At 34.6% G+C, this 13,450-nt stretch overlaps 1 protein-coding gene across 2 annotated transcripts in view; it reads right to left on the minus strand.

Annotated features, from left to right (window-relative positions):
* Positions 1–13,450, minus strand: part of LOC136031636 (DNA topoisomerase I, mitochondrial-like) — a 71,369-nt gene that overhangs the window by 31,394 nt on the left and 26,525 nt on the right. For both annotated transcript variants that reach the window (XM_065711278.1, XM_065711279.1), the window contains exons 6-8: positions 12,446–12,535; positions 9,542–9,804; positions 6,460–6,575 (exon numbers count right to left, since the gene is read on the minus strand). In XM_065711278.1, the coding sequence (XP_065567350.1) occupies positions 6,460–6,575; positions 9,542–9,804; positions 12,446–12,535 (469 nt within the window). The remainder of the gene's footprint in view (positions 1–6,459; positions 6,576–9,541; positions 9,805–12,445; positions 12,536–13,450) is intronic.

A 13,450-nucleotide genomic window follows, 5' to 3' on the forward strand; every position in this document is an offset into this window, starting at 1 on the left:
ACATTAATGAGACAAACTATCACCAAAGCCTGTCGGACAACATGCAAGCGATTTAATAATATATATATATATATATATATATATATATATATATATATATATATATATATATATATATATATATATATATATATATATATATATATATATATATATATATATATATATATATATATATATATATATATATATATATAAATCTGAAAAATTCCTTTGTTATCCAAAGTGCTCATTCTACTTATAAAAACTCCTCTCCGTAAATAATCATGCCCAAACTATACATAAAATTCTTCCAATTTTTATAGTCTGCTGTATGAGACGAAGTCTTGCTTAAAAGAGTAGAGCTTCAGTTCTTCGCCGTATGACTTCAAATGATACACGATGACTCTACTGGAGTTTACAGACATTGCAAACTAATATAAAAGATATCATTTTTTTTATTATTAGCATCGCAGCAAAACTACAGATCCGTCACCTGTTTCCCCAAGAACTCTATCATTCTCGACAGTAAGATTTTTCTTAGGGTAAGTGTTTGATTTCTTTCTTCTTGTAGAAAACTACGGATCTTGTGGAGTTTACCCCATTTTAATTCTATTGAATTCAACTTTCCAACTCAATTTAGATTTCTTTTCATCCTATCGCAAGATATTAATCTATAGTTTCTTGTATATATTCAGAGTATAGAACTGAGCGTTTCAGTGACTTCTGAATAATCAAATTTCAAAATGCAATATGAACTAGAAAATTATAAACTTATTATCCAACATATTGGTTTACAATTCTCTGGGTTTCCTTGCCTCTATACCCTCTACATTTTAAAAAAGACATACTCTTTTGGGGGGGAGGGGTTTGGTTCCATAATGACAAAAAGTTTGAGATGGCTAGGACACATTCTGCGGATACATATTGCCCAAGATCGTCCTTGTCGGGTAAGTGGCCAAACGAAAAGCAGGTCGTCCCTGAATGGCGTGTGAGGATTTCTTAAGCAATTTAAGGGAAATGGAAACTTCTTGGCAGAGTGTAAAGAATTAGGCTCTAAGTATGTTGGGATGGAGGAGCGTGCGCATCTGTGTTAGCCTCAGGCGGCTTGATGTTGCGACGATTTCCATTGAATCATCTTTTTCTTTGTATTTCCATTGGAAAAATTCCAAGGAGGCCTGCACACAGGAAGTGTTCCCTTCCTCTTTAGAAAATTTCAAACTAGTTGCGCCCTTTTTTCTACCCCAATCCCACTTCAAGCTGAGATCCATATGGAACTGCCTTCAATTTTTCTTTTGCTGACAGATCCTGAATTGGGGGGGGGATTGGGAAGCAAGCAAAGCAAACTTTCGCATGCAAACCGATTAAGGTTCGCGTAGCGCAGGTGCCGATCTCCTGATTCTCAGCCCTCGGCCGGGGTGCAATGCGTGATTGGGAAGGAGGGCCTAAAATACTGATGACATATCTTGTCGTACATTGATTTTTTTTCTGCAAGTAAAACCATACAAAGTTACTTAGAGCTTGGAGCATTATCGGCATTTATCAATTTCTGCATGATTTGCCTCGAATTTAGATCCTAATCAAACCCGGATCCTATGTCGGTAGAGTTCAGCTGTTTCCACTATCAACTAACTTCAGTCCTCTCTCTTTGAATACTAAAGTGTGTATGTGAATTAGAGGATTTAATTAAAATTATTCAATTTATTGATTTAAAACATGACAAAACCAATATCACAAGAGCCAGACAAACCAGATCTACCATTTTAAAAGATATAAATGAAGAAAACTTTAAGCTTAGTAACACTTTTTGGGAAAGGGAGCTTGAAAAATTATGGGAAAGCACCCTAAAATTCAGATCCTAATTAAATTGTGGGTACTGCGATGTATAAACCGCGAAAAAGCATATTGAAAATTGTAAAGATAAAGGCCAATCTCCGATGCTTTATTATCGACAACAGCAACAACTAAGAAAGGGCAACAAAGTTAGGATCCTCACACACGCGAAAACATACCCGAGGATCCTAATAAGGGTCCTCCAATCATGGAGATTGATCATCCTTGCAGGCTACAAATCTAAATTTTAACCAAATGTAGCGTCACCATGTATTGTCTGTTATTTAAAGATGGGCATAAAACCTACATTTGAGAGGGGCTACTTACATAATTTGGAGCCTATGTCCCTGGTGCAGAACAAAGCAAACTACCCTAGGAAGCGGGTTTGTATACATTAAATAAAAAAAACAAATTTTTTTAACTGAAAGTAAGGAGCGACATTAAAACTTAAAACAAATAGAAATTACTTCGTATAAAAGGGACTGCTTCCTCATCAACGCCCCGCTCTTTACGCTAAAGTTTGACTCTTTGTCTCAACTCTTCTTATTAAAACAGTAAAAAACTTTAGCGTAAAGAGCGGGGCGTTGATGAGGAAGCAGCCCCTTTCATATACGAAGTAATTTCTGTTCATTTTAAGGTTTAATGTCGCTCCTTACTTTCATTAAAAAAAAACTGAACGTTTTTGAATAAATGCATGTTTGCACGAAATTTGCATATTTATTTTGTTTGGCTAAATAGCTTTCTCATAGTTTTGATCCAATGATTTTGAGAAAAAAAGAGCGGGGGAGGGCGCCTAGTTGCCCTCCAATTTTTTGGTTACTTAAAAAGACAACTAGAACTTTTATTTTTTTTACGAATGTTTTTATTAGTAAAAGATATACGTAGCTTATAAATTAGCTTACGTAACGAACTTCTGTATTCTTATGTTTTTATTACATATATGAGTGGATTCACCCCCTCGTCAGTACCTCGCTCCTTACACAAAAGCTTAAACTTTGTCCCAATTCATTAAGAATGGCCCCTGAATCACAAAAGCAGTAGAATAAATAGTTGAAATTACTAAAAATAATAAGCGTAAAGAGCGAGATATTAAGAGGAGGTGAGCCCCTCATATGCGTAATAATTTCTGTTCGTTTTAAGTTTGAATGCTGCTCCTTACTTCCAGTTGAAAAACTTTTTCATACTTATTTTTTTTAATAATGCTAGAAAATCCTGTGCTCCCTTCATGGAAATTTTCTTCCCCCATGACAAATTCCTCAATGGAAAGTTCCCTCAACATATCCCCCTCTTCTTAACCTTTCCCCCAACATAAAAATCTCCCTGAAAACGTCTGTACACATCCCAATAACCATTACTATATGTAAGCACTATTCAAAGTTTGTAGCCCCTCCCACGGGGACTGTGAGGGAGTAAGTCGTTCCCAAAGACATAGTTATAAGGTTTTTCGACTATGCAGAATAAAATGGCTATCTCAGAATTTTGATCCGTTGACTTTGGGAAAATAATTAGCGTGGGAGGGGGACTAGGTGCCCTCCAATTTTTTTGGTCACTTAAAAAGGGCACTAAAACTTTTCATTTCCGTTAGAATGAGCCCTCTCGCAACATACTAGGATCACTGGGTCAATACGATCACCCCTGGAAAAACAAGAGCTAAGAGCTCATATGGCACTTGTGACGAGGCGAGAAGAGCTAAGAGCCAAGAGATCATATGGTATGAGCTCTAACAAAATTCTATGAATCAATAGATTGATTTAAAAAGGAAAATAAGAGGCTTAATGCCGGTCAGGATTTAAAATAAGAGCTCTGAGTCACGATGTCCTTCTAAATATCAAAATTCATTAAGATCCGATCACCCACTCGTAAGTTATAAATACCTAATTTTTTCCTCTCCCTTTAGCCCCCCAGATGGTCGAATCTGGGAAAACGACTTTATCAAGTCAAATTGTGCAGCTCCCTGACACGCCTATCAATTTTCATAGTCCTAGCACGTCCACAAGCACCAAACTCGCCAAATCACTGAACCCCTCCACCCAACTCCCCCAAAGACAGCGAATCCAGTACGATTCTGTTAATCACGTATCAAGGACATTTGTTTATTCTATCCACCAAGCTTCATCCCGATTCCTACACTCCAAGTGTTTTTGCAAGATTTCCCCCTCCAACTCCCCCCAATGTCAAACGATCTGGTCGGGATTTGAGATAAGAGCTCTGAGGCATGAATTCTTTCTAAAAATCAAATTTCATTAAGATCCAATCATCTATTCGTAAGATAAAAATACCCCAATTTTCATGTTTTCCAAGAATTCCGGTTTCCCCCTCCAACTCCCCCCCCCAACGTCACAGGATCTGGTCAGAATTTAAAATAAGAACTTTAAAGCACAAGATCCTTCTAAATATCAAATTTCATTAAGATCTGGTCACCCTTTCGTAAGTTAGGTTAGGTTCCGGTCCGGTTATGTCAGTCACGTATCTTAGACAGGTTTCTATTCTTCCCATCCAGTTTCATCCTGATCTCACCGCTTTAAGTATTTTCTAAGATTTCCGGTCCCCCCAACTGCCCTCCCCAATTACGCTTGATCCGGTTGAGATTTAAAATAAAAGATCTGAGTTACGAGGTCCTTCTAAATATGAAGTTTCATGAAGATTCGATCACTGCTTCGTAAGTTAAAAATACGTCATTTTTTTCTAATTTTTCAGAATTAACCCCCCCCCCATAGATCGGATCCGTTCCAATATGTAAATCACGTATGTAAGACTTCTGCTTATTTTTCCCACCAAGTTTCATCCCGATCCCTCCAATCTAAGCGTTTTCCATGATTTTAGGTTCCCCACCCCAAACTTCCCCCAACGTCACCAGATCCAGTCAGAATTTAAAATAAGAGCTTTGATACACGATATCATTCTAAATATCAAATTTCATTGAGATCTGATAACCCGTTCGTAAGTTAAAAATACCTCATTTTTTCTAAATTTTCAGAATTAACCACTCCCCCAACTACCCCAAAGAGAGCGGATCCGTTCCGGTTATGTCAATCATGTATCTAGGACTCGTGATTATTTTTTCCACCAAGTTTCATCCCGATCCCTCCACTCTAAGGGTTTTTCAAGGTTTAGGTTTTCCCCTCCCAACCCCCCAATGTCACCAGATCCGGTCGGGTTTAAAATAAGAGCTCTGAGCCACGATATCCTTCTAAATATCAAATTTCATTGAGATCCGATCACCTGTTCGTAAGTTAAAAATACCTCATTTTTTCTAATTTTTCAGAAATACCCCCCCCCAACTATCCCAAAGAGAGTGGATCCGTTCCGTTTATGTAAATCATGTATCTAGCACTTGTGTTTATTTTTCCCACCAAGTTTCATCCCGATCCCTCCACTCTAAGTGTTTTCCAAGTTTCAGGTTTCCCCCTCCCAACTCTCCCCCCAATGTCACCAGATCCGGTCGGGATTTAAAATAAGAGCTCTAAGACACGATATCTTTCTAAACATCACATTTCATTGAGATCCGATCACCCGTTCGTAAGTAAAAAATACCTCATTTTTTTAACTTTTCAGAATTCCCCCCCCCCAACTACCCCAAATAGAGCAGATCCGTTCCGATAATGTCAATCATGTATCTGGGACTTTTGCTAATTTTTCCCATCAAGTTTCCCGATCCCTCCACTCTAAGTGTTTTCCAAGATTTTAGGTTTCCTTCCCCCTCCTCCAACTCCCTCCAATGTCATCAGATCCGGTCGGGATTTAAAATAAGAGCTCTGAGACACAATATCATTCCAAACATCAAATTTCATTAAGATCCCATTACCCATTCATAAGTTAAAAATACTTCATTTTTTTTATTTTTTCCGAATTAACCGGCCCCCCACTCCCCCCCCCCCAGATGGTCAAATTGGGGGGAAACGACTATTTCTAATTTAAGCTGGTCCCGTCCCTGATAAGCCTGCCAAATTTCATCGTCAAAGCTTACCTGGAAGTGCCTAAAGTAGCAAAACTGGGACCGACAGACAGACAGACAAACAGACAGAATTGGCGATTGCTATATGTCACTTGGTTAATACCAAGTGCCATAAAAAAAACAAAAAACAAATAAACACGCATCCGTGATCTGCCTTCTCGCAAAAAATGCAAAATTCCACATTTTGTAGATAGGATCTTGAAATTTCAACAATAGGGTTCTCTGATACGCCGAATCTAATGGTGTGATTTTCGTTAAGATTCTATGACTTTTAGGGGATGTTCCCCCTATTTCTAAAATAAGGCAAATTTTCTCAGGCTTGTAACTTTTGATGGAAGACTAAACTTGACGAAACTTATATATTTAAAATCAGCATTAAAATGCGATTCTTTTGATGTAGCTATTGGTATCAAAATCTCATTTTTTAGAGTTTTGGTTACTATTGAGCGGCGTCGCTCCTTACTACAGTTTGTTACCATGAACTGTTTGATTTCGTACATTCTGATTGAATTATTTATGAATTTTTGATTGAATGCCATGTATTATTGGGAGAGTGCGCTGGGGTGACATGGTGCCTTAAATAAAGGGTGGGTATCCTTAAATTGGGTATCCTCCAATCCCTATATCTACAACGTAGCGTGATTACAGAGAGAAGATTAAATCTAAAACAAAGAAAAAAAAATCAAACTTACCATTATAATAAAACTTGACATTTTTAGGTAGGGGTTCATAAGGGGGAGCAAAAACAGGTCCTTTGTGTTCCAACGTTCTCCACTTAACGCCATCATCCTCCTTCTTTTCTTCCCACCTAAGAAACTAACGTTTAGTATTGACGGTTTCGATTACATATACCATTAAGCACTATTACATAAAGGCTTTTTCAATACCAAAGGGCGTATATGGCACTTCAGTTAAAAATTAGCACACAGTAAGAAAGATTTCTCTCTTGGACCTAACCAACTGCAAGCATTCGAAGGATCAATTCTTTGGTCGGATTTACTAATAAAAATATTTTAGGGATCCCTCTTTTTTCCCTTAATGAGGTCGGATCCCAAAAGCGATAAGAAGGACACCAATTTCTATAGGATACAATAAAGGACACTATATAGGATAATACAAAGATCGAAGTTAAGTTATAGGACATAACTACTGCTCATGATGGATGTCCTTAGGACAAAACTTGATGGAATTTACAGGATATTCTGCACTATTAACACAATTTTGTGCATTAAACACCAAATGAATCACAATGAACATCCAAACGAGTCAAAATAAATCACAGATGAATAAAATGCCAAAATTAATCATTGATATTAAATTCTTTAATCAGTTTTCTAACTGTTTTTTTTTGCATAATCAAAACTACTTTTGTAGAAAGGTGAAACCTTATTTAAGATGTATTGTAATATAGGAAAATTTGTTGGGTTTATATCTAAATCAGGGTAATACACAAATCGGGCTGAAAAATTGATCAGATAAGACAGCTTCAAATTGATTCTCCTTCATTTCAAGAACATTTCTTTGTTTAAAGACAAACACTGACTGGGAAGTGTCAGTATAATCCATGCTTTTATATTTTCATATTCAAATTCAAATTTGCATCTAATGGTTCCATAGCTGTACAGGAACTACGTAGTTATGGGATATATATATATATATATATATATATATATATATATATATATATATATATATATATATATATATATATATATATATATATATATATATATATATATATATATATATATATATATATATATATATATACAAGACGTTACATATGATATACATATACATGCAAGACATTTATATTCAATAAACAATTGTTCTGGCTTAATCAAATTCCTCAACAAATGAACTATTTGTCAATAAGAGATAGATTATCCTGCAATGCAAAAACTTTTCTATGATATAAAATACAATTTTTTTTTGTATTTCTAGTTTAGAAGGAAAAGAAAATAAGAGTTGTGTGGAAAACTAAAACAACCTACCCTTTTACGCACCATTTACTGAAAATTATCCTTTTTTTTCTTGTTTATAATAAAAAGATTCCTAATAATTATTAAAACAAAAAGTAGTTGAAATTTGGCTTAATATTTAACATGAAGGTTGAATAGTTGTAAAACTAATTAAGATAGATGTAAAACTAATTAAGTAGTTGTAAAACTAATTAAGACAAACTTTCTCAGGGATACATCCAAAGATAGTTTTCCACTTTTCTTAACTGTCAATAAAGTTTTTTTGGAATTGTTCTTCCAGTTCACTTTATATGTTAGCATATTCCTCTGCTTAGCAGCAGTAGGTAAGCTAAATGTGATATATTTTACCAAATCACAAATATTAACTCTTTGCGAAAAAGTTGAACGAACTAAAACAATTACAGATTTCATCAGTACCATGTGGCTATTTTGGAAAATCCGCTCTTGTTGACAATTCATAAAATAGATGGCGCTGCATCAATTTTTCGCGAACCAGTTTAGAATTAGCAGCTTTTGCTCGCTCTACATTTATAACGCTAAGAATGGGAGATTACCTTTTATAATACCTTATTTCATATTGAAAATAATGAAAATAAATTGATTAACAGAAGTTATAATTGACATACAGAACGACTCCAAATCTAAAGTTGACAAAACCTTCGGAAAATATCCCTCTCTGTTAAGAAGTCTAAAATCCATAGGAGAGTTGAACCCTTGCAATTATATCTTAATTCTTCCTTATTTCTCCCATTCAGGAGAAGCGACTAATTCCCCATTGGGGAATCCGTCTGATATGTTGACTTTTTGACATAAAAATGCTGACCCAGAAGCATTGAAAAAGAAGAAAAGGCGAATACAAAGGTTATATGGATACAAGAAAAGAGTTGATTCAAGAGGCACCTGGCTTCGATTCCTTAGAAACCCCTCCCCCTCCCAGCTTTATCAACAAAAATCATAAAAACAATTCCTGTACTTTCGCATAAACTAATTTTTTGCATGATTTCGCAAGTTTTGGCGTTTTTTTTCATGAGTGAACACCTAACCCCCCACCCCCACCCCCCTCGATAAAAAACATTCTTTCGTATGTACTATAGTCAGGTACAGAAAGAAAAAAAAATATTAAGGTCTAGTGTAGATTTTTTATGGAAATAGAAGTAGTAAACCAAAGGATGTGTTTCTTCAAATTACATTTCTATTCTATTCATGGTCTTTCTTTTTGCTAACAGAGACAATTTACGACAACTCTAAACAATCACGACCAATACGGGAGAAAGAGTAGACATTTATTGACAACTAATATGAAAGCTGGGAATAATTGCTCCGAAGGTGTTTTTTTTTTATCTTTGGTGATTTTGCAAGGGCACCGTCTATTTTTTTGTTTTGGTCTACTTGGGTTAATAGATCCCGTGAGACTGGCATTTAGAAAAAAAAGGGGCTATAGACGCATGATCAGCCTAAGTCAGATTAGTTTAAATAGCCTCCTTGACTATGGTGCAAATTATAATGTTTTGAGCCAAAGTTATTACGATCATTCAGCCCTTTCCCGGGAACCCTATATCCCTATCTAGTTTGGACTGCCCTTCTAAAAGAAAATTAAACATTTTAAAAGCCTCTTGCAACCCAGTCAAACTATGTAGCTGGCCTGGAGGGGCTAGTTTTTTCCAAATAGTTTTGAAATTGTGCGCTGCTGAATATTTGACTTCCAATAAAACCTATTATTTTAGTAAAAAAAAATTGCATTTAACTTGTGTGAGTAGGTATTGTAATTTCTTTCAATTCAGCATTGACTTACCATTTCCATGTTTCAACATTTTCTTCCTCTTTTTTCACCTTCTTCTTAGTGACAGTAGTTGTTTCTTCTGTTTTCACTTTTTTTGTTGCCTTTTTCTTCTTCTTTTTTTCTTCATATTCTTCGTCTTCATCATCTTCAATTTTACGTTTCTTCTGCTTCTTCACAGTTGTTGTCGTCGTTACTTCAGATTTGATCTTCTTGCGGGCCGACAGAGGAACATCAGAGTCATAGTCGGTTCCGTTTGTAATCGACTTCCGCTTCGACTATGACAAAAGAGTAACAATCATGGGTTAATTGAAACTTTTCTATGTCAAAATTATTAATAAAATGAAAAAATATTACTTTACCATTAAACTAGACAAAAATAATTAAAAATTTCCAAATGAAGGTCGTTATGAGTATGAAAAGCAGTAGAGTTTACGGATTTATAGAAACTTCGTATATATCAAAATATTCTGAATACTTTTTTAAGCAATATAATATAGATGAAATATAGAACTAAGACATGACGGAATACACACCTAAAAATTGAAAAAAGAGGATTTTTAACAAAAGAATCATGGTAATAAATTTGTTGGGTTTGAACACCTGGATGCCTGAAACAAACTTCGTCTTATACTCTCAACGTATAATCATTTCTTTTTCAAATAGAATTGACACAGTGAGAATCGTAAAATTAATATTACAATCAAATTAATTGACAATAGTCCAGAAGTTTCAAAAAAAAGGAAAAAAGGAAAAAGGAATCTTAGATAAGAGCTATAATAGCTATTAATAATTTTTGTTTTATTTTATCTAACTTTCTTTTGTGTCTTCAGTGTCATTCCAATTTTATCACTAAGATAGAGATTTTTTGCATCCATTCAACTTTTTTCGTAACTTTTTTAAAACTGTAATAGTTTTAGTAATTCAAAATGCCATCGGACATGTGAGATGTGTTTAAAACTGCGGCCTTAACGCTGCATTAAGGGGCCGTCTTAGCCGAGTAGTTAGTGCGCTAGAGTTGGAATCCTTTGTCCGAAGAGCGGTGGATTCGACATAACTCTGTAAACTCAGCCAGAGTTGACCCAACTCTAAATGGATACCTGGAGAAATTCGGGGAAGGTAAGCAGGAAGGGGGTATGAAAGCACAGGATGGCTGGCTCACAGCCCCCCCATTACACTTCCTGGCTGAAGGGCCATGAAACGGAGATCAGCACCGCCGGTAAGGACTGTGAAAGTTCAATGTTGTATTGCTTACTTACTTACGTTTGAAACTAATATATTCATCACAAATATAAATGTTCTATTCCACTCTGAGACTAAAACAAACTTGTTACTGGAAGTACAAAAGCAGAAAGAGCATTTAGAAGGAGTTGTCAAAACGACGCTCGCTTCTCCCCAGAAGCCAAGTCTTGATGGAACGTCAATAAGTGGATTTCATAAGTTCGTCTCATCACCTCCCTGTGAGGAGTTCTTTCTCCCTTTTTTGCCATTCCTTAAGGCAATGAAAAAAAAAACTTTTTCATCCTGCTTACTTTCAGTGCTCGAAGAAGGAAACCCCACAGCATTTCCTGGTATCATCCATCTGCGAACATTAATCATTCTTAGTAGGAAATCATCATAGTGCCTTAGGGGAATTTGTACCTGATCCGTCCAGAAAAAGTAGCCCAAAGAAGTCTCTAGATCGTAGTTATGAGGATATTTACCAGAAAGGGCTCCCGGTTCTAGGCAAAACTTGGCGAGTATTAAGAAATAAGGTCAGTTTCGCCATTTGGCTTATTTCGTGGTTTTAGCAGTAGCTACAATCTAGCAAGAAATGAACCACGGACCGTAGCAACCAAAAATTAAAAACGTGTTTTAAAAAAAACTGGCAAGTGACAGAAAATTGACATTTCTAGCTGATTCATGAATGGTAACTATTATCTAAATTAGTCTTAATGGTAAAATGCTAATTGAAAAGCAATTTAAGGGAATTTCGAAAAATAGCCAAAAACCTCTGAAAACGGGGTTGAATCGAAACAAAATGTGGATGATTGGAATCGCCATGGTGGAAAACTATAGTCAGGAAACTCAGTCTCCTGGTCTGAAAAACAAGGGGAATCACTTTTTTGTACGGGTTGCACTGATTTGTGCGTTTTTATCTACCTAGAATCCACATCCTGAGAACTCCACAAAAAGCAATCTGTTCATTCATTCCAGCATAGGTTCAGCATACGTTAAAAAACTAAAAATTAAAAAGGGTACATGGAAATATCAAGCAGCTGACCTGCCTGGTTTGTAAAGCAAAAAAAAGAAGAAGTTTCAATTTAATACTTTTTAAAGTGTTAATTAAAATACTTTTTTAATTTATTATTTTATGAATTTACTTAGTGGGATTTTTTTTCTTTGTTCACGGCAACAATTACCACGTTTAGAAGTGAGTCATGATAGGCAGGTTGTTTTTCTTATAAAGGCCATTATACAAGTACTTATTACTAAATATTTTTTTTGTTCTTGGCCCTGTTGATACAGGAACATCGTTACCGTATATTTACTATGAGAGAAGAGGGGGTTTTAGGGGATTTCCTAGGGTCAAAAAACACTTTTGAAGATCCAAAATTGAATGAACGAAAGTTGACATCCTGAAAAAAAAATTAAGGGAATGATTATAAAATTTATAAATAAAATTGTTTTAAAATTTAAAATTCTTTAAATTTATAAATAAAATTTAAAATTATAATAATTATATATAAATATATAACTTAAATAATGTAATTTAAATATATAATAAAAAATATTATAAAATATAATAAAATAATAGAAAATATAATAAAAAATATTCAATTTAAATATATAATAATAATAAAAATATATAATTTAATTATATAATATTAAATAAATACATAATTTATAATTTAAAATTATAAATAAATTTTAACATACCAAAGGAACATCTTCTGGGTCACTTTCAATCGTCTCTTCCATCTTTACAGTTTCAACAGTAGCCGTTACATCAACTTCTGCTTCTGGAACCTAAAACAATTCATATGGATATATTATTTTTTATATGTATGTTATTCTATATATTTTTTTTACATTGTCAACATATTTATCTATATTTTGTATAGAACATAAGAAACATGGCACCAAATACCTTTAAAAGTTGTAGCTTTACTTTCAAGATATACTTAGGAATTAAAAGATTATATATATTTGAACTTTTACGGAAGAAAACCGAATTATTTCGGTTATGTTCTTCTTTCATACCGAAATGTAAACCGAATTTAGTAAACCGAATAATTCGGTTTACCGAATTATTCGGTAAACCGAATTTAACCGAATTATTTGCGTCTTCTTTCATAGTCCAACGTGGTGACACTGTCAAAAATGTGGTTCTGTCCTAAAACTCCGTAGTTTTTAAGCAACCGAAAGGAGAAATCTTAAAAAGCCACGGTTTTATACATGAGCAGACCTATATAGATCCAGGGAGGGGGCAAACTTTTTAATTTTAATGTCCTTGGTAATTGCAGTTTGAATTCAAGTGCACATAAGATTAAAAATTTTATAACAGCGAGCTAATGCAAGGATTTTGACAGATATGAAGTACCTAAAAATAAGCCAACACTGGAAAATTCGCACAAGACATTAGCATGAGCTAAAACACAATATAACTACTAACCTACTTATATCAGTAAATTGTTCGTAAGTGAAACTATAAACATTAAAATGAAAATCCCCTGGAACAAAATGAACAAAGGCAAGTCTCTTGCTTACTACACAGGCAATACAAAATTTCATATTTTTGAAGAAACTAAATAAAAAAAAGTATCTTTAACTGAAAGTAAGGAGCGACATTAAATATTAGAATGAACAGAAACTATACCGAATTTGAGAGGGGTTGTCTCCACCTCAACGCCTCGCTCTTGATGCTAAAGGTTTTTATTGTTT

This window comes from Artemia franciscana, chromosome 10, assembly GCF_032884065.1.
Source record: "Artemia franciscana chromosome 10, ASM3288406v1, whole genome shotgun sequence".
Classification (NCBI taxonomy): domain Eukaryota; kingdom Metazoa; phylum Arthropoda; class Branchiopoda; order Anostraca; family Artemiidae; genus Artemia; species Artemia franciscana.